Source organism: Sander lucioperca, chromosome 18, assembly GCF_008315115.2.
Source record: "Sander lucioperca isolate FBNREF2018 chromosome 18, SLUC_FBN_1.2, whole genome shotgun sequence".
NCBI lineage: Eukaryota > Metazoa > Chordata > Actinopteri > Perciformes > Percidae > Sander > Sander lucioperca.
The window spans coordinates 16,825,951-16,851,144 of NC_050190.1; the positions used below are offsets into that span (position 1 = coordinate 16,825,951).

Consider the following 25,194-nt stretch of genomic DNA (forward strand, 5'->3'; position numbering starts at 1 on the left):
ATGTATTTCTCTCTCTCTCTCTCTCTCTCTCTCTCTCTCTCTCTCTCTCTCTCTCTCTCTCTCTCTCCCTCCCTCATGTCCTCAACTTCTGAAAAGTCCTTAGAGCCTAAATACAAAGGGCAGTCTACTGAAACAATGTAAGAAATTTGAACAGTAGCTTTTGCCTGGAAACATTTCACCACACCTCTTCTTTCTGGGGCACAGCTGCACAGATTCTTACTAGAAATAACAAAACACTATCAAAAGGGCAAACCAAAGAGCGCCGACCTAGTTATATTCATGTCCCCACCTCATATTGATCAAGTCACATCAAAGGGCTAGTGCATCTCTAATGCAGCTTGGCCTGCTTTCTAAAGAGCTTTCTCCACTTTGATGGGGGATGATGGTATTGATAGCACTGTCACAATGCAAGAGTGCATCTTCTTGTTTTTCCTACATCACATGCCTTTCACTTGGGAGTACAAACCTGTGCATTTACATAAATGCAATTCACTAAGTAGAGTCCTATTAAGCAGCCTGTAAAGATGGTGGTTCTCATTAGCACTCAGCCAGTCTCAACACATGTCCATTGTAAGAAGACTCAATGGGCTTTTCAAAGTTCTCTCATGATTAGATGCTACCTACTTAGGTGTGCTGGCCAAGCTATTGTGAGAAATGAATAAAGTACCCCTATTATTAATCATAAATGAGATTTAGCTTTGTATAAAAAAGAGCTAACACAAATGTGGGGGGTTTGAAATATGGTTAGCAAAGTGTGCATTGAATGTATTATAAAAGATAGACCCATGTGCAGCCTTATTCTAAACCCATCAGTAACTTTAACCATTGAGCACGTTTTACACTTTTCTAACGTGTTTTCCATCAGAGATGTCTCAGTATTTTTATCTCTCTGCCCTCTTGCTTCCACCAGAAAAGCGACGCCGGAACATGGAGCTGATTCCCCTGACAGCACGTATGATCATGACACACCTGGTGAACCATCTGGGCCATCATCCGCTGAGCGGTGGCCCAGCCCTTCTCCATAGCCTTGTGAGCGAGAACCACGACAACCCGTATGTGGAGTCATCCGAGCTGTCCTCCGAGGTCTTCAAAAGCCCCAACCTGCAGCTGTTTGTCTTCAATGACAGCACGCTAGTGTCCTACCTGCAGATCCCATCAGAGACCCCCACTGTCGGACAGCCCCCCAAACCTTCCTCCCAAGTGCGTGTAATTGTCCGGGACATCTCGGGCAAATACTCGTGGGATGGCGCAATCCTCTATTGCACAACCCAGGAAGACTCTCTTGATGCAGGAGTTTTTAATGCAGTTGATCGCCCTCTTTCTACTACTTCTACTACTGTTGCTCACAGCAGAAACCAGCCCAACTCTCCAACAAAGGGAGCGTACAAAAAGCACTGCTCCGTCTTGGACTCCCTCTCTGACTGCTGTGAAGAGGAAGAGATAGATATTCTGAATACACTTTTGGAGGACTTAGGCCAAAGCAGCCCAGAATGCCTGCCCCAGCCACAACTCAGGCTCAACCAGCCAGCCCCCTCACCCCATGGCATGGACCTAGAGCAAGAGAGCGCCATCCTGGAGGCCATTCTGCGTCAGACTCAGCAGGAGGAAGAGCAAGTAAGGAGGTGGGATGCTGATGTAAGCTTTCGGGCAGCCTGCCAGAGGGAACCTTCCCACCAGGAACCAAAAGCTCCTTTCTACTTCTGCCGGCTGCTGCTTAATGACCTTGGCATGAACTCTTGGGACCGCAGGTACTCTACCAACTGAAATTGGATACTATCACTGGTCTGGTTTGCACTGTTCTAGAAGACGAAAGAGAAAAAACAGAGGAAAGTGGGTTGTAAGAAGTCATACAGGGATCTGTTGCTTATTTGTCTCTCAATGTATTTCTTTATCATTTAGTCTGCACAGCTACATCTTACATGTAACCAGTATGATAGACAAAATAACCTCTTCAGTCTAATACCATTTTTGAACCCAAGTTACTTCCTTCATCCTCAAAGTAACTGATGTTGGCTCGTTACTCAAAGAGAGAAAGAGCAAAGTTAAAAGCACTGTGGAGTCTAGAGTGTCTTAATCTCCTCTCCACAGGATAAGAGTGCCCAGCTGTTTTCACTAAGGTCTACCTTGCAGAGCTATATCTTTGCAGTGCTACCCCGTAAATTAAAAGCTTACACCTCTTAATGGTGATGGTACAACGTGCACACAGCTAGGAGATTGCTGTTTGCACCTGTGCCTTTTTGTTGTTGTTAATCTTGTCTGCAAAACAAAACTTTGGTTAAAAACAGGTTTTTCTTTGAAAATTGGCTAGTAGATTATACCACTTTTTCAAAAGCATGGCAGTTTCCTGAATTGTGTTTTATATACAGAGTTGAAAGTATGACGTTTAATCAACACTGTTTTTGTCCAACAGGAAAAGTTTCCATTTGTTGAAGAAAAACTTCAAACTCTTAAGGGAACTGAAGAACTTGGATTCCAGGAAGTGGTAATACCATGTGGAATTTTATAAAAATCTAATCCTCAAACTGTCACTGCAGCCCCTTGTTTCCACATAAGTGAAATTAACACAGGTTATAAATCATACAGTTAATCCAAACCAATTATATTGCCCCCTCCCTCCCTTCCTCCCCAATGATCTTTCTAATCTGTACCATCTCCTGTTGATCACAAGTCTCCCACTATCACTCTTGCTGTCTTTCTTTTACCATGTCTCTCTTAGTCCAATCAATAAGTACACTACACATTGCTAATGACAGGAGCTTATTAAAAATTTCCCTTAGGACTGGACTTCATTCTCCCAGATGGCCAGACTTGGTTGGGCAATAACAACCTGTGCACAAGCATGCAAAGTGCCCTCAATCTACCCCAGCATGATTTACTGCCATGGCAACAGGGAAAGTAGATGGGGGCCTTTGCTGCCATCCTTTTTTAAATCATGTTAGAGCTGGAGAGATTTGAAAAAAATTGCAGACAAATGTGTTTTTTTTTCACATGCTGCTCTCCTGATGTTTTTTGACAGCTTAATTAGACTTACACACACAAATTAACCTTGATAAGCAAGGTGTACTGTAGTGTTTTGACTCATTGGATTCGCGTTTGAAAGCATTTTCATCTGAAGTGGGTAGAGTAGTGAGAAGCTTTTCAAGTTCCATTGCATTTATAAAATTGGCTGCTGTGTTGTTCTTTTAATATCGGCTACTATATGTTTTGTTCTGTAGTCGAGAGACACACAAGATTGCTGTGTTCTACATTGGAGAGGGCCAAGAAGACAAGTGCTCCATCTTGTCGAACAGCGCAGGCAGCCAGGCCTATGAAGACTTTGTTTCTGGACTGGGATGGGAGGTACCAAAAACCACACCCTCAAAGCAACACACCCTCTGTGTCCACAGATACAGGCGAAATATGCACACATTGCACAATGCACGCTAAATTGTCAATGTATCCCTCAGGTGGATCTGGCCACACACTGCGGTTTTATGGGTGGCCTCCAGAGGAATGGCAGCACGGGTCTAACGGCTCCTTACTATGCTACCTCCACCGTGGAAGCCATCTTCCACGTCTCCACTCGTATGCCATCAGATTCTGATGACTGCCTCACAAAAAAGGTAAAAAGGTCCTGTATCTGTTTTTAGCCTGTTATAACTTTTGACAGTTCCTGCCTGTCCATGACTTTTGGATTATCGTAACATTGTATAAATTGCACACCTTAAATCCAAAGTATGCCAGGAATAAGGAGAAAATACTGCTTTGCCTGTTTGATGCAGTGAAATGGCTACACAGTCCTGCCTGCCCATAGCATAATGTTGTTGTAGCCTTCAGCTCTGTGTTAAGCTGTGATCAGGAGGTGTGACTCCAGAGTGCGGGCATTGATTAGTGACCCTGGCCAGGCAGGCCTGAGGAGTAGAGAGTTGCAGGCGCGTGAGTGAAGAGAGGGCATGTGCCGCTGCAGTAATGACTATGATTCTGCTAGCCCCTGCCCCCCTCCCTGTGTGCTGTGACCAGGGCCTGGATTCAGCCATTAGCTCTCCCTGCTAGGGCAGGCGCCGGCCGGATGCCGGCAGGATCCTTTTATCCAATTCCTGCTGCCGCCACAGGAGCGATCGATTGTGTTCTGCAGTGGGATTCTGAGCTGTAGTGCACCAGTAGCAGTTAGCACGAAGAAATGAGCCACAAGGCCCCTGCCCGTGCTGCCAATCTTCTCATACAGTACCCTGCTGAGAAGGGAAATTCATCAGGCTCTCCTCATATCCAACCCCCCTCCAGTCCTCCACAGACCTTCCCCCTTTCACAAATAACCCCCTACTCATTCCAAACCTATCCTGAACCTGCTTAGTGACCGCAAAAATTAGTTAGCCTGAGTAAAGATTTTGACTTTGGTTGGCCAGAGTGAGGCGCTGGAGGGGTGGCTATGCCCAGAGTGGAGTGTGCTGCCACTGTTCTTCCTACCATTTTATTGGGAACTTCTGTAACTGCTCATGCTCACCTTGCACAGACCTCCATACAAGCCACAGGCTGTACAGAAATTGGCTGGCTGGCTGCATGCATAGATGCGTCAGAAAATGATGGCAGGGCAGAGAGAAAGTGGTATGAAGAATTGGATTGAGAAACGGGCTTCGTCTGTGTCCAACTAGGACATTTCCCTGTCAATTTAAAAATAACACGTTTAGTCCAGCAGTCACCCACTTTACTGGCTGTAACCATAGAGGCATACGGTGGGGGAGCGACGGATAGGGGAGCTCTCGCTGGGCAGATTGCCTGTTTGAAGACGATGGAGGGAAAAAAACAAACCACTAAACCAAAAAGAAAAGAGGGAAAACCATGAATTCCTCAATCCAATTGTGGTTTTTAGGGCAGTGCATGCTGCTGCAGTAGCAGCTGGCTTCAGTAATGCGGTTATAGAAGTGACCTGCAGGGTTGGGGTCTGTGTGTGTGTGTGTGTGTGTGTGTGTGTGTGTGTGTGTGTGTGTGTGTGTGTGTGTGTGTGTGTGTGTGTGTGTGTGTGTGTGTGTGTGTGTGTGTGTGTGTGTGTGTGTGTGTGTGTGTGTGTGTGTGTGTGTGTGTGTGTGTGTGTGTGTGTGTTAGGCACCACTGCTTAACTGTGCTGCTGCAGGTTGTTTTTATAAGAAGCCTCTTGTGTTCTGGGGTCTGCTATCTCCATGTAGGCTTTGTGGGCGGTCAACAAGGGCTAATTGGACAAGAGCCTTTGACTTGAATCACATTTTATAAAAGAAGTCTCAAACATTTGGATGTGATTAACAAGGGCGTAAATAGATTGGTGCAAAAGATGATTGACTAGAGCATAAGCATCCTCATTAAACTTGTGATTAAGCTCATCCAAATGCTAATATCTTAACCCAAATTAACATCCCAGTGTTGATTGTCTACTGCAAATGCATATTCAACATTTCTTTCTGAAATTGTCCCAGTGACTGACCTGGTTGGTACCTGCTGATCCTTGGACAGACTGACTGAACTGGCGGGCTCCAGTAATCAGCATGCCGTGGATTTGTTTAAGATTACCGTATTACCATAATTAAGGGCTTATAATAGAATGTGCTATTTGCATTTTTGGTGGCGAGGGCATGTTTCTTAATGGCTCATTAGGCCCACAGTACACTGGCAGATGTTTTCTTCTGAGTAGAGGCTCACTTTTCAGTGTCCATGATACCCCAGAAAACATCACAGGGCTACCAGCTAATAAGTGATCTATACTGTTGAATATAATGTGGCTGTGTTCCTTTATTTTACTTTGGGAAGGAGGAAAACTGTTTACCTATTTCAAACTAGTATCAGTCAATTTCCTGTCATTTAAGTATACCTTCTTGTCCTGCCCAGTTTCATTTGGGTTCGTGAATAGAGTGGAAATGGGAAGCCATTTAATCTCTGATGGGGAAAGTCAATTGGATTTGAATTATTTGGTTTTGAAATGCTCAATTTTGTGTTTGCAATTTGAATTTGTAATGAAAAGGCTATAAAAAGAGTCAAAACCAGAGCCCATTGTTTGTTTTAAATGTTTGTGATTTAGTTATAAGCAGTTACCATGCTCTTGCACCTGCTGCAATTATGTTTTATCTTAACAATACAACAACAAAGCTTATAACAGAATAAAACATAAAATATTGCTGTATGCAGTGAAAAAGCCAGTTACGGCACTTTATTTATGGAACCTCTACTGATCTGTCAGCAGTAAATTATGTTGTATTATCCCCTTCTACGTATCTCTTACACCTCAGTTCACTCCGTAGCCTTCAAGAGGTGTGGGCCGAAGGTACTAGCTGAATAAACCCAGTGGCATGCCCTATTTCACTAAATATGTGTTCTTGTCAACATCACCATAGGGATGAAAATTACCTGCGCTCACCAGGCACTTGATTAAACTGATTTTGTTTGTTTGGCAGTTGCGTCACCTGGGAAATGACGAGGTGCACATAGTGTGGTCAGAGCACACCAGGGACTACAGACGTGGTATCATCCCAACTGACTTTGGAGACGTGCTGATTATCATCTACCCAATGAAGAACCACATGTATTTCATCCAGATCATGAAGAAACCACAGGTAATCCACTGCAGTCAGTGGATATTGTTAAGACTATACGCATACAAGATAAATAAACTTATTGGAAGTTACTTTTATTGCATGTGTTTAAACTTTTTTTTTTTTTCAAATAATTATTATACTTATACTTGCATGACAAAGTATCTTAGTTTCCAGGTACAATAAGCAAGAAAACCATTCCGGTAATTTTCAGCACTGAACTAATTTCCAGTCTTTGTTCACATGTTAAAACAGTCCCTTGTCTTTACTTCTTATTTAGACTTTTGCCATGAGTTTTATAGGTCCTTTCTCCTGTTCTGGTTTCTGTCTAAAGGCTCTCAGTTTCCCCTACTCCAGCTGTGCATTACCCACACTGTGGGTTTGTGCCCTCAGAGATGGTTACTATCCTTTCCTGGCTAGCTTTCATCATTGCTACTCTGTAGTACTGCACTCGGATGTGTGGCCTTCCTGAGGATAGTGACATTTCTAAAAATGGCTGCCTTCAGATGTTCAGATATAGCCACAATATATTTTTATATGAACATTATTCAGCTAAAAACTATTTCTCCATAATTATTTTTTATTCCTCACTGTTAAATGTACAATATGTAATTTTCTGCCGCTCTGGGTCTCTCGTGAAGCTGCGTTGGATCATGGGAGTTGTTGTCTTCATTGTTAAACAACCACCATTGCCGATAAAAATGTATCTTATATATCCTATCTCCTTATAACGTTATGGTACAGTTTAGCTACCAAGCATTAGCATGAGCTACTTGTCACTGCAGCACATTGTAGTATGCTGGATTGATATTGAAATTTCTATTAATAAATTAGGTCATACATATTCTAGCCTCAACCCAGCAGAGGGTCTCAATAGCCTAAGCCCAGTTGGGAGAATGGCAGAAGCTGTCATTGTTCTGTCCCCCCAACCCATTTTTTTCACTTAAAGTTCTGCAGCTTTAAGTGCCTCCACCTCCAACAACCTGTACATCTATCTACTTAGGTTTCTGTTAGTTTACACAGTGTCACACCAGTTCTCTAGCATGTGAATAATTTATCTGTTTTATTTCTGGTTCAAATCCATGTATTGTATAATTTGACTGGTTATTATACGAGGTGAACTACCAAGTTGAAGACAGCAGGACCTTTTGGAGACTTTGACATTCACGTCAACTTCCAGGTCAACGACCATTGAGCCTCAGTGATTAAGGGCCCCCTTCCAATATGCATGGACAAACGCGTGTACCCACACACACTCACACGCTGCCGCTAAAATGCATATTGCTCCTTTGTATTTGTTCGGTAGCTCAATATGAGGGTATTGATTGTCATTTTAATTGCATTTGCCTAACATTGATTCACATTAGATATGTGTGGTTGTCATGCAAAGTTAGGTAAAAATCCAATTTCAACTTGAACCCTTGCCCTAAACAGATGGAGAAACAGTTAAAAAAAAAAAGAAAAAAAAAAAAAGAGGAACAAAAAGATTTTTAATCAACCCTTTTTCATTTTTTTGAGACAATGACAGGACACTGATAAAATTAACTTTGGATCAATGTGGAAGTTTTGATGTCTCATGTTCTTTGTCCTTTTTTCTTATTTCGTTTTTTTCTGTCTTAACTTCTCCAGGTTCCTTTCTTCGGGCCTCTGTTTAATGGCGCCATCATCACTGGGATGCTGCTGCCAAGCTTGGTGCGGGCCACCTGTATCAACGCCAGCAGAGCTGTTAAGTCCCGGCTGACTCTCTACCAGAGCTTGTATCCTTTACTCCTCATGCCTTCTGCTTCATTTACTGTTCACTATCCCATACGGCCATGGCTCATCGGAGGAATGCAATTTTTTTGTTTTAATCAACCTTTGATTACCCATCCAGCTGAGAGATCATTAAGGTTATGAGCATACATTTTTATGATGATTTCATTACATGTATAACACCACTGAGCTTACATTTTCAGCACCACCAGTGGCCCATTTGGGTAAATTCATTGAGACATGTGGCGTGCTTGTCACGTCAGCCAACGTACACAGCTGAGTGCTGACACTGATCTTTATGGGTTGGCTGATTTACATACAGCTATTAGACCGGGACTGTTTCACAGCCTGGAGCAGCATGGGAGGTTGTGTGGGGATGTTTTGGGTAGTAGCACAGATAAGTGTCGTCATCCATCACTATCGTTTTATGGAGCACAAGGAGAGGCAAAATAAAAGCACCCTCAACAAATGCATACAAGGGCATACAGACACAAGCGCACACATGCACATACTTGCTCTCATCCCTCCACCCATCCATCCAACAGTGTGCCGTTAAGAGCCTGACTCCAGCTGTAGTTGTCAGTTGGTTTAAAGGGAGTGTAATCACCAATGGAGATGAATTAGCATGTGAATGCCAGCAGCACAGAGTTGGGGGGTGAGATGGGGGGCAGAGTCGGGATGGCCCCTGGAGGGGGAAACCTGATCTCCCTTAACGCCCCGCTTTTCCTCAGACAGCATGTACAGCACCGCCTCACCAGAACCACACTGCCCCTCCGGCGGTTGCTATAGAAACCTCCCCCAAGGAGGTTTATTTGGGTGGAAGAATAGTTTCTATTGTTTATAAGACTGACATATTTTTTAAAAGTTGTTGTTTTTGAATAATTATGAAGTTCTTGTATCATAGACATTTACAAGAAAAGGATTTTGGTCGTTAATCACCCTACAACACACCCTGTGTATGTTGTTTACCGTTGGGTGTGTGTAAGTATGTGTCTGCCTGTACGTATGCGTTTCACAGTGCATCACATCCACTGGCCCCCCACCCCTATATCAGGCCTTGTCTGTGTGTCCCCGGGGGAATCCTGAGTGACAGATGTCTGTTACCCGACGCCAAGTGAATTAGCCCAGTGTGACTCTCACAGTGCCAGTGAGCCTCACGGGGTGGTGGGTGGGATAGTACTGGGCCTGTGCCGGGCCACAAAAGCCTTACCTGGCATTCCTTAGCAGAGGAGCAGACAGCACAAAGGCATGATCTATGAGAGGAGATAAGCGCTGCCTCTGGAGTTCTGGCACTGATAGGCTGCCAGGCCTCACACACTCCAAGAGAGGAGATGAATGAATGTGCCAGGCAAAGCACACTGCCAGCATGAGTGTCTGCATGTCTGTTTTTTTTTCTGCTGTTTGTCTGCCTAGCTTGAGAGCTTGTGAGGACAGAGGCAATGTATGAACTAACTAGAAGGGCACTCGGACAGTGCAGACCTCCGTTGAGGCATACAATGTTAATGCAGTGTGAACTTTCCCAGTCGGGAACTAATTTTCCCGATAATTTCGTCACCACAAGAATGCAGCACAAATGCCATATCTCACAATGTTAACAAAAGTGACACTGGCATAGACCATAAATGAAAGTCTTGAGTGGCAGGTGGAGTTACTCTTTTATATGCTTTCATCATTGGATTTGCTGTTGTATTATACCAACCTTTTGCACTTTTCCCTCTCCAGTTGTCATTCTTCCATCTTCTCAGGTTATGCAGCTCTTTATCTTTCACAGGTTGGAACAATGACCCAACTTTTTTTTTTTTTTAGGGATGTGTATTTTTTGTGCAAGATGGAAAATCCTCATCCTTAGTTTACCCCTTCACAATGCTTTAACAATCCACAGTCTGCTCACTGCCTGTGATGCCACTCTCCAAGGTAATTAGTTGAATATTTCTTCAAAGAGAAGCTATATGACCCCTGTGTGTCCAGATAAAAGGCCAGTATGGCGCTGCGGCCCCCTCTCTCGCTCTGTCACAAGGCTCGAGAGGACTCCAGCAGTCTGCCGCAACGCTCACAGGATCTCTCAGGCTAATAGGATTTGATATTGAAAAATGACCACCAGCAACATTTTCAGATAGGAGCTCCCCCCCTCTTGCTATCTTTATTTCTTTCTCCTCATCACATCCTCTGTTTCCTCCTCTCTCCTTTTTCTCCATCTCTGAACTATGAGGATTTGTGAAATCTGGGTGGTTGTTTTCTTGTTCAGTGTCCAGCTCTAGTTGTCAGTTAGAATTTGTGTCAATTTCTTCTGTCAATACATAACCATGGGCTCATAGACACCCTATCCTCTCACAGACAACTCATAATGTATCATCTATTATTTATATGTCTGATGGAAAATGCAGCTGGTCTGGCTTTGTGTGTTCTAAGTGTATTGTCTGCAATTAGTCCACCCTTCACAGCAGCATTTTTGAAGAATTTAGAACAATGTCTCAAGTTAAGTTTTTATAAAACCACCGTTCTTTTTTTTAATTCATCAGCAACAATACAGAAATAAGTTAATGTTCCTCTATTAATAGTACTTGCTGCATGCAAACAGTGTGTGACATATTGGTTTGGAAGACACAATGAGTTTATTTGTGTCACCTGAATTTAGCCTGTTACTGAATGGCTTTGCTGTCTCCTGCCATTTACTGTATGAAGTAGATCCTTCATACTGTCACTGTAGAATAATTTCTTCATCCAGAAGCAGGGATTAATTTCTCTCTTCAACAAGCACTTGAGTTTGATGTGCCGTCCATCACTCTTTGTGATGGGGGTATTGTTAAGGGTAAAAACTGTCTGCGTGTGTGTGTGTGTTGTGGAGACGGCAAGTTTCTAATAGGTGAGACAGTGCAAAACTGACCCTGATTCAGAGACATAGCCTTTCTACTGGACAGAATCGATAGTTTTTGCACACTGCCTTTAGTCCCCATCATCTGCTCTGACACACACACACACACACACACAGATCCATCTCCAGGCAGCAATCAATAACCATAATCTGTTTCTGCCCATCGCCAGTCATGCGAGACAGGCTTTTAGTTTGTGTGTGTGTGTGTGTGTGTGTGTGTGTGTGTGTGTGTGTGTGTGTGTGTGTGTGTGTGTGTGTGTGTGTGTGTGTGTGTGTGTGTGTGTGTGTGTGTGTGTGTGTGTGTGTGTGTGCGTGCGTAGTAGAAAGAAGAGAGGGAGGCTTGATCCTTTCAGTGGAACCCAGAAAATCTGCTGAAGTCTGTCCTGTTCCTTTACAGGCTCGCGTGAGCATATCTATAGTCCCCCAGCTCCCCTGAATGCCAAAACGAGATGTACATAATTTCAATGGATGTATACTGAAAACATAATATATTTGATATCCTCTGTCCACTCCTTTGTGTGCTGTTGCTGTCACCCCCCTAGGCACCATCATAATTATTACAGTCACTGCATTGGCAATGACATATTCTCACACCCCTTCTGAGCAAGTTATTGTCCCACTCACTGTGTCTTTGTCTAACAGCAGTTGGTTCTTTTGTATACTGTAAGATTCCTCACCTAGCGGAGATGAAAGTGCGCCTGTATGCATGATAGGATGTCATGAATAGGATCTGCCATGTTAGTGTTGTCTCACATGAATTATTTAGCATCGTTGATAGGTCTAATTTGCCAGCTGTTGTGCCTTAACTGTCTGCAGTCTCATAGATAATACTCAGCAGTCTATATCAATGTGGAACACAGTGCTTGACTGGGCACAGTGAGACGCCAAGCTAGTCACTTTATGTTGGTTTCATGTAATGGTCTGAGCTTTTATAAGTATAACTAGCCAACTTCCTGTTTATGGAAAACAGGACTGGCCAACTAAAAGGTCTTATAAAAATGTTCCAGGTAAGTTTTAATATACAGATAAATTCTTAAAGGGAATCTTAAGAAATCACCTTGACCTGTCGTGCAATGTATGTTAACTATCTAGTAGTGTATCGGGATCTGGACTTGATACAAGCCTTTTATTTGGAGGCAGTTGGCTGCTGTCGTGTGGGTAGGTGGTTGGGTTAGGGGCCATCCCTGACTTGAAGTACCCCTGCTTGGAGTTGGCCAGGGTGGTTTGGGCGGAGGCTGGCATTGGCTTTGATAGCGGTTGAGAGTTTACGCAGTATTTGGGGGGCTACACAGAGAGGAGGGGTCTCTCCCCCACTGAATGTTTTAACCTAATCCCATTATCAGTGTAGCGCACTGCCTCCCATCTCTTTCCCCCTCCTTATCCCTACCCCCTCCCACCCTTCTCTCAAGCTGACCAGCTGTTCCTGCCGGGACTCATGACAATGTCCGATGTGTTCAGATCACTGAGTACCCCCCACCCCCAACACACACAAATACACAGAGTCCATGCACAAGCAAAGCAATTGCCCAGCCATTGCTGAAGCCTAGGCAGGCCTACAGGGAGGAGGGTGGTAGTTAGGGGAGAAGGGGGTAGCTTTGGGTGTGAGGAGGGGGCAAGTACAAGCCTGTCAAACCAAGAGCCCTGACTCAGGAGGCAGTCCAGCTCGGATGGCATATGGCGTCTAGCTTCATACAACATGCAAAAGTATTCCCCCCCCCCCTCACCCCTCCCTGTCTCCCTCCCCTGCTGCTAATGCAGAATGACTCATAGCATTACTCATTTTTTTTCTTCCGTCCCCCCCCACCCACATTAGTTCCTCCTCCTCTTGCCACCCAGCCTGTAACAAAAGGCGTCCGCTGCATGGCACCCACACCCTGAAAGCCCTGGGGGCCCAGCCCAGCCTGCACTCTAAGGTCTGAGCTTCATGGGGGCCGCCCCTTTTAAACACAGGTAGAACAGGCGTGGAACCAGACGGCCAACAGCAGGGACCCAGAGCCCCGCCTGGGGTAGCGTACACACACTGCTGGTGTCAAACTGTTGTGCCTGTTAGTGCATTTGTGTTTGTATGTATACGGAAGGTGCCTTTATTTTGTAGTGCCTCTGGTATTATACATCCATCATGCATTGTGTGATTGGGTGTGTTAATACATTTGTGAGCACCATGTGTTCCGTTTGTATCTAACTTCTACATTTCTGACAAATAATAATTGCCATTTATTTGCCAAAATAACAGAAGTGCTCCTTTCAAGTGTAATTTGAGTCCAACCCGGTTAATTCAACTTTTTCCACATTTTGTTAGATTATTCTATCCATAACTTGATTATGTACTATTAATGAACCATTTTATGGTGTCAGGGAGCTTTCAGCTGCCAAAATAACCCAGTTTTATATAGTACATAAAATAAAAAAATAAAATAAACAGTAGTTTTAACTAGCACTGGTAGAAACTGCATAGCCTAGTGTAACCCAAAAAATGTCATGCTCTGTGTATTTTTAAACTTGAACCCCCACCCTCACGCCCCCCTCCCCTTCTCTCTCCGTCTGTTATGCATTCATGTGTGACATCTGTGTGTTTGTGAGCGGCAAAGTGAAAGCCAGCAAGACTGCCAGTTTTGTGTCAGGTCGTCTTCTCTGCCCCATCCCCAACTCAGGCTTTGGAGTATCAGGTAAAATAACATAAACAAGACCATCACAATTGTGTCAATGTTTTAATGTATTTTTGACAGCTGCTTGGCCGTTATCAATTTTAGGGCACATCAGTATTTTCTGTATTTAAATATATTATAACCTATTTGTGCTAATTGGCAAATTGACCATGCTGCCACTGAAGAAAAGTCTCCTAGTTCTACTAATTTAAGAGTTTAGAGTAAACCCCCAAGAATTGAACAGGCAAAGAGGATAGCACGACTTTCATTGCATTTATTATATTGTGCGTAGACTAATACACTTGTACATGTATGGCTAACAGTGAGTAATCATCCCAAATTGGCTACAAATATGTAAAGGAATGACTGGATGTGTTGGTTCGGTGTTAACACTCATCAAGACATACCCTTGGAAAGACCGTCCAAAAAACTACAAATGTCCTCGCTAAATATGAGCAATTGAAATTGCTATAATTACTTTCCTGCTAATGGGTCAGTGGTCTCTGTCCATCAGCCAGACTACCCTGACCCCAGTGTCACCACTGGACTAGTACAGACTGCATTGCCGTTAAGAAGACATGTTCATTGTGAATGCTGTGTGGTGGTGCTGCTTCTAGCACGGGTGTAAAAACCTGTCTGTCTGCTTTAAGTGATAAGCATCCAGTTAGCCATTCCATCTGTTCCCCCTAGCCCTGTTTAATTAATGAATTTTCTTTCTCCGCCCCGTTGCCAGTCAGCGCAAAACTAAAGCAAAAGCTGTTAGCCCTCTCAGGTTATCCAAATGGATGCGTGTTCTTGTCCCCACCCCCCCCCCCTCCGCAATGGATGCGTTCTCATTGATTAGTTATGTTTTGTTTTCCCCTCTTTTGTCTCAGGGTTCTTGAAGGGAGGGTTAATGAGCTTTTTTGGCAAGCTGTAGCACTTGGAATCCGGGGATAAATGAGAATAATTTTGTTGTTTTTGTTTTTTGTGATGGGCTTGGCAGAGATGTGAAGCCTCGTGCCACTGTGTGTGTTTGTGTGTATGAGTGTGAACGTGTAAATGATAATGTGTGTTTGTTTGAATGTGTATGAATGGCTTTGAGGCGGGGTATATTGCATTTCATCCCCGCTGGTCCATTATTCCTGTTCAGAAGCAGGGAATCTGGAACACTGTTTTACAGTTGGGTCTGTCACTATTTATCTTTCAGCCACCTCAGCACAACTCTTGTCTTGTCCATGCTTTATGTCCCTTCTTCCTTCCGTGTCTCTTGTTATAAGGCAGTGGACAGCCCTTTGTCCAGCTAAAGCTGCCCTCTTTTGTTTGTGCGGCCTTTTTTATCCTTGTGCTAATCGCCATGGTCGTGTGCCTGAGTTGGACCCCATATTTCACGCTCAGCTCTCCTTTGTTTGACACACCGCCCCTGATAAGAATCCCAATTCTAGGGCCTCTCTGATATTGAAATCCAACAGCGGCGTAGAAAGAGCCTTCAATCATCCATTATCTGTGCTCCAGTGATTACCATTCAATCTCCCAGGGTCCAGGCTCCTCATCACCGGCCCCAGAGCTGAGGCGTCCCCTGAAAGAACCTGCATCCCTTAACGCGTGTGTCACATGCAAGCATATCCATAGATATTTCTGAAGCTGTCTTGAGACAGCCCTGCATTGAATGCTGCTGGGAAATGTCAGTGAAATGTCACTCACCGTTCTCCGCTGGAATCTCTTGGTCTCTGATGTGGCCCTGGATTTTTAGGGACTCCTGTGAGAACAGCTTGTGACATTATTGGGTTTCTTTGTCCCTAAATGGCCATCACATTTTCAATTCTCTTTTTTGGTTCAGAGACTTGGATTGCACTTTTCTTTTCACATAAGGCTGCGTTGCTTTTATTGTCACAGACTTAATTGGCTGTTTTAAGAATGAATTAGTTGATTATTTATAAGTTGCACATTAATGCCTCTTTAAATGGTTCAAAGGCAGTGTCTGCTCCTCTGCTGGCCTGTGGCCATTGTTCTCTTTTAGAGGATGTCCTTGTGCCTCACAGCATTTGCATTTTTGCACTAAATGGAATTTTATGCATTGACAGACAAGGCACAGCAAACAAAGCAATAACAAAAACAAAATACTTAAGTATGCATTGCTGTGCATTGTCTGCCTCTTCTTACAGAAAGCAGCCTTTGATGTGTTAATACTGATAGTCTGCGTTTTGTTGTCAAGTAGTGGATGTGGCTGATAGAAAAGCACAGAGAAATATTGCCCAGATCTTCCTGTGTCTCTCCACTGCAACAGGCTGTGATAATAGTTGAGTTTTTATGTTAAACAAGGAGAAAGTATTGTTGGTTGCAGACGAAGGCACAACACTTGCTAATCTTGGGATTGCCTTATCTTAACAACTAAATGCATATTTGTCATACAGTATGACATTAGAATTAGGAATGATACTAAACATTATTATAATGGTAATGAAATGTAAGACAAGCTTTGTGCTGCAGACATCCACTTATCCAACACTCTCTGTTTAGATACACAACAGCTCTCAGTACCTTTGTTTAATGTAGTGTACACATCTTCATTAGTTATGTATAGCCTCTAATTACTATTGATGAGACTCTAGCTGATTTGGGTACAAATCTATAGCTTTTGTTATTCTAATGAGTGTTATTTACCCTCAGATCTCCAAGCCAGGGGGCTTCGGAATGGGGCTTTGTGCAGGCAGATATAGCTTGGGCCGCTCTAACTACACCCACTTGTTTTTGTATCTGCCGACTTTGACAAAATCCAGTTTCCCTCCCCCCACATCATCACCCGTCTGCATGGATGTATAGCACTTCCCGCTCCTCCATCTGTTTTTGTCCACCCATGAAAAGGTCCATTATAATCTGCAGGATGCACAGTTGACGTGCCGCAAGCTCCGCTTGAGCCAAGCAAGGCAGTGCACTGAACTTAGGCCACAAATCCAAGAGGCCCTAACCCCTCCCCCAAGTTCATTTTGATTATCTGGGCTCTCCGAGATCTTTAGTTGAACAAGTTTTTATAACAACGTTGTCTCCATCATCCCTTTCCCCCTATAAAGCTTCCAATCTGAATGGGGCTCTATGCGTGCCCACTGGATGATGGCAGACTCCTGATTAACCCTGGAGTGACTAGCTAATGTCATTGAAGGAGGGCCACCTGGCTGTGAGACTGTACAGTCAGCTGCCACTGAAGGGCCAGAATAGGAGACGACCAGGTGTTGGGCTCCAGCCCCCCTAATTGTTGCCATGTAATAGCCTGCTTGACTGCACAATATAGCCCAGGGGCGAGGATTAGGAAAAATCTGTTGCCAACACAGAAGTCCATTTTCTTTTTGCCCAAGGTTTTGTGTGTGGGTTTCTCTCGGTGTGCATGTGTATGTGTGTATACATCTCCCTTTGCCATCCTCCTCATCCATTACAATTATAGCAGGTAGAAGGCTGGGCCACTTTTCTTGGCTGTCACCCAGCTTCTTACCCAAACAGCACATTCAGTTTAGACGTACACCCCTACAAACTTGCTTTCAGATTGGGAGGGATGTTAGACCTACATATATGTTCAGCTTTTCGCCTGATGGTTACTATTACAGACTTATTTTCAGGCTGCATATACTGACACAAAACATAATTGCCTTGCAACAAAAATATTTGTATCATATATTCTTGGCTCCTCAACAACAAAATATTCATCCATCATTATCAACATCATTTTGACAAAAATTATATGAAGAGCCTGTCCTGACCAGTGTCTTCATATGATATTTTAGATAGGAGTTCATATCTCATTGAAATCACAGTAGAGTTGATTGAAATATTTCCAACATGCAAATAGAGGACAAATGAAATTACTCTTGCCCCCAGTAACTAACCCTCTCTGCTCTGTGCATTCACCACAGCTGTGATCAAATGTAACCCAGCGCTAATCATTATCATTCCCGCTAAATGCCTGGCATTTTGCATAAGGCCAAGCAGCCTAATTGGCCCAATGAACCTTTCATAGAGGGGGCAATGATGGAACAAGTAACTTCATTTTCAGCACGTCTTCGTGGCGAAGCAGACAGAGATGCTTGGTGTTAAGACATCACAGTCATTCTGCTGCACATGCCACAAGCATTATTAAAATTGCAAAAGCCTGTTGATTTTGTTTTAATATTTCATCAGTACTTTTCTGAACAGTGTGTTATAGGGTTAAAATCAGAGCCATTTGGCAGGACCCGAGTTGGCACACTCCTTGTGCAATTTAAGTGTCAGGCTGGTTTTCTAGCTGTGTCAAATAGATTATACAACATCAGCTTACTTTGATTGCTGCCATGCTTTGCAGTGGGTACAAGTGGGCTGATGATGATTATCACACTATAAATTTCATCATGAAAGTTGAAGAAAGAAGAGGTGAAATGCCCCATAAGTAATCGGATGGATTTCAATCAAAGTCTCAGTTCACTGTGCCCTACCCTTTTTCATCCTTGACTTTTTATTAAAAGTTCAAATTGAGATCAGATAGATGATGTTGTCCCCTGTCTCGATTCTGAACAATATAAATATCAGGAACTGAAGAAAAAAACATGCATATTCAACTCAAATAACTCATAAGATGCACACCTTTGTCCTGACCTAATAATGTTTCCAGAAGGCATTCATGTCACTCTGGCCATCGTCACTGACAAAGGAAACCTTCAGAGAGAACTCTCACCCAGCCAGTCACAGAACTGTATCTGTTAATCTTCATCCCTGTGAGCCTTTGCTCATCTTATTATGACTTTCTGTTAATGCACATTGGAGGCCTGTGTGACTGTCTGGCTGTAATGGGCCTGTGTTTGATTAATCATGTCGATCCATTGTGTTTCACATCTGAGGCTGCTGCGTTAGGACTCATCAATGGAGACCAGAGTCCTTTGAAAAGGAGATTGGTTACAGGCTCAGCTCATCTGAATACACAAGCCCAGTAGGCTTTGATGGCAGTCATGCTGTGTTGAACAAACCACGCTACAACAAATTATGATGTCACCAGGTATCTTGCGGCTGTCCTGTTTTTCTGTGGTGTGAGGGTGACTTGTTGCTTTATCATTTATATTCTGTGACCCACCCAACCATCTGTCCTAACATAGTGTAGGGGTCAACATTGACTTTGGTGTAGGTGCTGGTCTTATGATTTGTTGTGGAGCAGAAATCGATTTTTAGTGTCCCCCAGAGGAATAGTGGGCTGCTAGAGACTTGAGAAAATGGGTGACTACTTCCTCCAGTCAGCGCATAAATAACCTGGTCATGCCAGCTAGCAGACATCAGATTTTGTCTGCAGCTGTGGCAAACCTGTGTGAAATCACTGATGGGCAGTGATGATGTCACAGGTTAGGAGTGATGTCACAGCCATAACTTCCCACCCCGCTGTCAGAATGCCAGATGGACGGTAGAGAGGTGTGGAGGTTGGAGCTTAGAAAGATCTTGCTGTGGGAAACTTACCCCTCAGGAGGTGTCATTAACCTGGGCTTATTGTTTGACCCAACTCCTTTGGGGCTTAAGAGCTACAGTTTCCTGGACCCGCTCCTAATTAGGCTACTTGTTAAAACTCTCTGAAACCGGCTATTCCTCTAGAGGATCTGATCTTGTGTATGTCTACACACACCCAGAAAATGGACACAGAAACACCTCCACTCATCATAATGCATCTGTGACACATTCAGACATTTTCTGTCCTGCTGCTGTGTCTACAGCAAAAAGCTGTTTAATGAGACGTCAAGTCAAGTCAATTTATTTATAGAGCACATGTAAAACCAACGTAGGCTGAACAAAGTTATATTATGTTATAAAAACAAAGGAAGACACAATGAACGTCATACAAACAACACAAAAGTCCCTAAACTAAATCATACGCCAAAGAATAAAAATGTGTTTTAAGACGAGACTTAAAGATCTCAGCAGTAGAGGAGGACCTAATATGAATGGGAAGTTTGTTCCAGAGTCTCGTGGCCACAACAGAGAAGGCACGATCACACTTTGTTTTCATCCAAGACTGTGGAATAGCTAAAAGGAACTGATTAGACGATCTTAGGTTCCTGGAGGAGTGATGTAGGGTAAGGAGATCAGCAATATATAAAGGGGCCAATCCATGTAATGCCTTAAAAACAAGTAACATTACCTTAAAATGGATTCTATATTTAACCAGTGAAGAGAAGCCAATATCGGGGAAATATGATCCCTCCTTCTGGTACCAGTCAACAATCTAGCAGCCACATTCTGGACAAGCTGCAGGCGTGATAAAGATGATTGGCAAATCCCAGAATACAAGGAATTGCAGTAGTCAATAGGAGACGAAATAAGAGCATGAATAACAGTCTCCAAGTCCTTACGACAGAGGAAGGATTTTATTTTAGCAATAGTCCTGAGATGAAAAAAGCTACATTTGACAACAAAACTAATTTGTTTGTCAAATTGTAATACTGGGTCAAAGATGAAAAGATAAAGGGCGCACACTTGAGGCTAAAGTCCCAACATTTTTTGAAAGTTCATCAACTGAATTTGGGTGGCCAAACAACATGACTTCCGTCTTACTCTCATTAAGTTGGAGAAAGTTGTTAGCCATCCAGCACTTAATGTCTTGCAGGCAGTGAAAAGGGGACTTTAAAGAGTTGGTATTATCTGTTTTTAGAGGCAGGTACAGCTGTGTGTCATCAGCAATGACATCAGTGATAAGATATGTTATGTTTGTGACGAATGGACCCCAATGGGAGCATGTACAAAGAGAATAAAATTGGCCCTAAAATTGAACCTTGAGGTACACCGCATGTAATCGCTGCCGAAAAGGAGGAGATATTTCCAATTTCAACAGAAAAGGTTCTGTTTTTTTAAATAAGAATTGAACCACTGTAGAGCAACAGCCTGGATCCCTACCCTATGCTGAAGGCGATCCAAAAAGATGGCATGATCAACCGTGTCAAATGCAGCGCTAAGGTCCAGCAAGAGCAAGATAGCACAATTTCCTCCGTCACCGAACAGCAACAAATCATTTAGCACTTTAAGAAGTGCTGTTTTTGTGTTATGGTGTACTCTGAAACCAGACTGAAAATTGTCCAAGTCATTGTTTTCACTTAAAAATGAAGAGAGCTGAGCAAGAACAACCTTCTCCAAAATCTTTGATATAAACGATAATTTAGAAATGGGCCTAAAGCTGACCCTACAATCAGTAGGGTCAAGGTTGGGTTTTTTAATTGGAGGCTGAACCACAGCATGTTTAAAGCTAGATGGGACTGTGCCATTCATAAGAGAGCTATTTATTACAGACAAGAGGCTGAGACCAATAGTATCAAATACCTCTTTCAAAAGACGAGAGGGGACAATATCTGAAGATTAATAGGTAGGTTTCATGTGTGATACAATATCCATCAATGCTGACAGGGCCACAGGCACAAAACAATTCAGAGAAGCAGGGCATAGGATTGATTTAGAAGGGTCATGATCGGTAGGTGAAATACAAAATATGATAGTGTCAACCTTGTTGATAAAAAAGCTCAAAAATTGTTCTGTGATTTCAAACGTAGCACCATGGAGTGCAATAGCATGATTTAGTGCAGTATTTATTGCACTAAACATCATTTTAGGGCTATGTGCATTTTTAGCTATGGTATCAGAAAAATGCTTTGCTTTAGATGCTTTGACAAGGCGTTGGTAGGATACCTGGTGATCTCTCAGTATCTCATAGGACACTTGCAGTTTACCTTTTTTCCATTTCCTCTCTGCTTTTCTACACTTTTGTCTAAGGGCACGAGTCTCACTGTTAAGCCAAGGTTGGGCTTTGACTTTGGGTTGCTTCAGTTTAAAAGGAGCAAACATATCAAGAACATCTGTGACAGTGGTATTAAACCGAGTAACTAGCTCATCTTTAGACAGAGAGGCGGCGGTTATCTCTATATATGCAAGTATCCGAAAATTGCCTAGCAGTGGACGGGTTCAGTGCTCGGATGTAGCGATCTAGCAAGCAAGGTTTAGGTAATGGATTAGAAAGTGATGCATTAAAAATCACAGGTTTATGGTCAGATAGACTAGCAACATCCAGCTCAATATTTAAAACAGGAAAACCTGTCAGATTGAATGAGTCCCCAAGTTGTAGAAACTGGCTAACTAAAGGCTTTGATGGACAACAGACATGGATATTAAAATCACCAAGGATTAAAATCTTATCCGAGTTGGGCACAATCAAGGATAGAAACTCCGAAAATTTAGTCAAGTCCTTATTGTACTTTGGGGGTCTATACACCAGTGCACAAATCAGTGGGCAGGACAAATCAACCTTAAATGCTTGCACCTCAAAACGAGTGTACTTATCAACTGGCAATTGGCGGCATTTATAGCGATTTTTGAAGATTGTCGCTAAACCCCCACCCCTGCCAGTGGATCTGGGAGAACTAAAAAAGTCGCAATCACCAGGGGAGAAATCAGTGAAAGGGCTGAGATCACCAACATGCAGCCAAGTTTCCGTGACAAATAAAAAGTCTAGATCACGTGATAGAAAAAAGTCATTTAAAATGAATGTTTTGTTCGAAAGTGATTGCACATTCAACAATGCAAATTTGATAGGGATTGTATCCACAGCCCGCGCTGATCCTATTCGAACATTTGTTGAAGCAAAAAAAAGGCAATGGAGATTACCGTAGTTGACTCTACGCGGCCAGGGGAGTGATGATGTCCTCGGTTGTTTGTAATTCTTGTGGGAATGATAATGGAGGTGGGGCTATAAAAATTGATTGCCCTGTTGAACTGAGGACCAGTTCCCTTGACTTGTGTAGGGTTTGTTCTTAAGGGAGTCATGCTCTAACATTAGACAAGCTCCGTGATGATCGGAGCAGCTCATGAGGTGGGTGTTTATAGAAGGTGACGAGAGAGTAGGTAGTAACTGACAAGGGGGGTCTGCAGGAGGAGCTCTCAAGGGTAACGTATGCTTCTACTGCTGTAGAGGAAGAGGGGTGTGACTGGGGCATGTGCTTGTGCACATGTGCGGAAGATGTAAACAGTCAGTCACATGTCTGAGTCTGGAGCCCGTGCTGAAGATTACCACAGAGCATTTGGCTGCCCCGTTTATTGGGGTGAATTCCATCTCTGCTAAAAAGAGAATGGCGTTCCCAAAACAAATTAAAATTGTCAATAAAACCTATGTTGTGGAGCATGCTGGCAGACTGAAGCTAAGTGCTAAGGCTGAGAAGTCGGCTAAAACGTCCCACTCCGCGACCAACAGACGAAAGTGGACCAGAAATAAAAACGCACTTTCCAGTGCTCTTCAACGCATCAATAAGAAGGTTAAAATCCCGTTTTGTAAGTTCACTTTCATGAAAGCGGGTATTATTAACTCCGCAATGGACCACAATACATTTGATGGAGGTTGAGAGTGAGGGTATCAGGTCCACAAGTTTAATCAGAATGTCTGCAACCCTGGCTCTGGGAAAGCAGTGTGTGACTGCATTAAAAAAACATATGCCCTGTGTAATGGAGTCACCGATAATAATAGTGGTAGAGGGAAAAAGAGGACGAGGAGTTGTTGTGTTTTGATGGTCGGTATCGGGGAGAAAACATTCAGTGCCGGTCTCAGGGGAACATGGACGGAAAGAAGGAGAGGGAGATTGCCTACTCAGTGGGGAAAATTGACGTTGAGGCATAGACTCATTTTTGCGATCCAGGCAGCGGAGACCACCAGAGCGCCTGATCACAGTGTCTTTGAGAAGCTTTCGTCGCAAGGCAGAAGTCTTCGCCTGTGATGACAGCTTGTAAGCTGGCGACGCAGCGGAGTGACCCCGGGCATCACCGGGCAACCGTGGAGAGGACGCCGAGCCGTTCGGACAGGATCCTGCAGGTACTCCACCAGCCCTCTGCCTCTGGAAAGCCAGTGTGTTTCCAGACGTCGGGCAGCCATAGCAAGGAGCCACAACGCCGGCAGCCGCTGCCACAGGGGCCGTGCGGTTGTGACAGAGAGCCATGTGAATGCCACCAGACGCCGATGGAGAAGGAGCTGCAGTAGCCCGGACGTCGATCGCGAGCCAGGATTGTCAGAGGGGTTCACACCCAGCTCCGACAAGGCATCGAAGCAATTGGAGAGGCTGAGAGAAAGAGGCTTTCTTTCGGCCGTGGACCACCTCTGTCTAGGACGAACGGTGGCTCGGCGTCAAGCAGGAGGACGTACGTGGGCAGGCGGACCGATCCCAGGGCGCCGTATCCTGGAGAGCCACCGAGAGAGTTGAAATCCGCAGCGACTGATCATGGGCCACATCTAAGCAGGCAGTTAGCAGGGCGTCTTTAGTCTTTAATTCCTCAGACATCCGACGAACATCTTCCCTAAGGTCAGCAATTTCTTTATTGGCATTCCTGAACAGCGATGTTATTTTGTGGGGCAGTGGGGACTCATCAGGAGGTGTGGATGTAGCCATGGATATAGCAATGGATGTAGCACTAGCTTAACAGTGTTTAGCTCTGCTTGGCTATGGCTAATGCAGTCTTTCAGATAACTTAAAACAATTTAAAATCCAGAAAGTTGAAGGTTTGGGTGGTGGATCAGTAAAACAAACTGTGGTTTATATCCTGTTTAACCAAGGTTTGAGTAGCTGCCATATAAAATGGGATTGGGACACGCACACACACACACACACACACACACACACAGAGTATACAATCACCCTACTGGCTAGTTTCTGTCATACACGTTTTCACTTTACCTCTCTCAATCTGTTGTTCCTTCCCACTCTGCCATTATTCCAGCAGCCAGCTTTATTGCCCCATTCACTCTATCTGTCCTGATCTTTCTTTCTCTCTGGCTAAATGTCTCTGTCTTCTTTCCCGTTTTCCCATAATCACCTCACACCTCTGAGAGCCTCTGCTGAGACGAGCTTCACACCTCAGCCATCTCTTTGACAACAGGTACCGCTGGCACCCACCGCCTGGCCTCTCTCCAATCAACACCTGCTCTGCTTTATCCCTCTTTCTTGCCTTCTTCTTTTTCATCTTACCCCACCCTCCTCTCCATCTCCACCTTCTTTCTCCATAGTTCTATCCCTTGTTTTAGTGTCTCCACCAATCCTTTTCCCGGTGAAACATCTCCAGCCTCTGCCATTTTTCTGCCTCTTATCTGCTTTTCTATAATGAGTAAGAGTTCATCTTGGTAGCCAGTGTAAATGACTGGCAACAAGAGCCCGTATGCCCGTCATTTAAAGGTGCGTCTAGCCTGTCTTTGTCACCAATCATTTTTCAAATCTTTTTTCCTTTTTAGTTCACAACCTAAGCAGGAGACTTAAACCCTTAATGTATTCATTTTGATGAACAGTATGTGTGCGATATCAATCAATACTGCTATGAGTGTGCATGAGGACATGAGGCACTATGCCTGTCAACAAAACAAAATAATGACCACATCTGCTTTTTTACTCTGCTT

At 43.7% G+C, this 25,194-nt stretch overlaps 1 protein-coding gene across 9 annotated transcripts in view; it reads left to right on the forward strand.

Annotated features, from left to right (window-relative positions):
* ralgapa2 (Ral GTPase activating protein catalytic subunit alpha 2) overlaps positions 1-25,194 on the forward strand; it is a 114,098-nt gene that overhangs the window by 67,093 nt on the left and 21,811 nt on the right. For all 9 annotated transcript variants that reach the window (XM_035994939.1, XM_035994937.1, XM_031288614.2 and 6 more), the window contains 6 exons: positions 911-1,748; positions 2,411-2,482; positions 3,216-3,339; positions 3,447-3,602; positions 6,396-6,554; positions 8,163-8,290. In XM_035994939.1, coding sequence (XP_035850832.1) covers positions 911-1,748; positions 2,411-2,482; positions 3,216-3,339; positions 3,447-3,602; positions 6,396-6,554; positions 8,163-8,290 — 1,477 coding nt within the window. The remainder of the gene's footprint in view (positions 1-910; positions 1,749-2,410; positions 2,483-3,215; positions 3,340-3,446; positions 3,603-6,395; positions 6,555-8,162; positions 8,291-25,194) is intronic.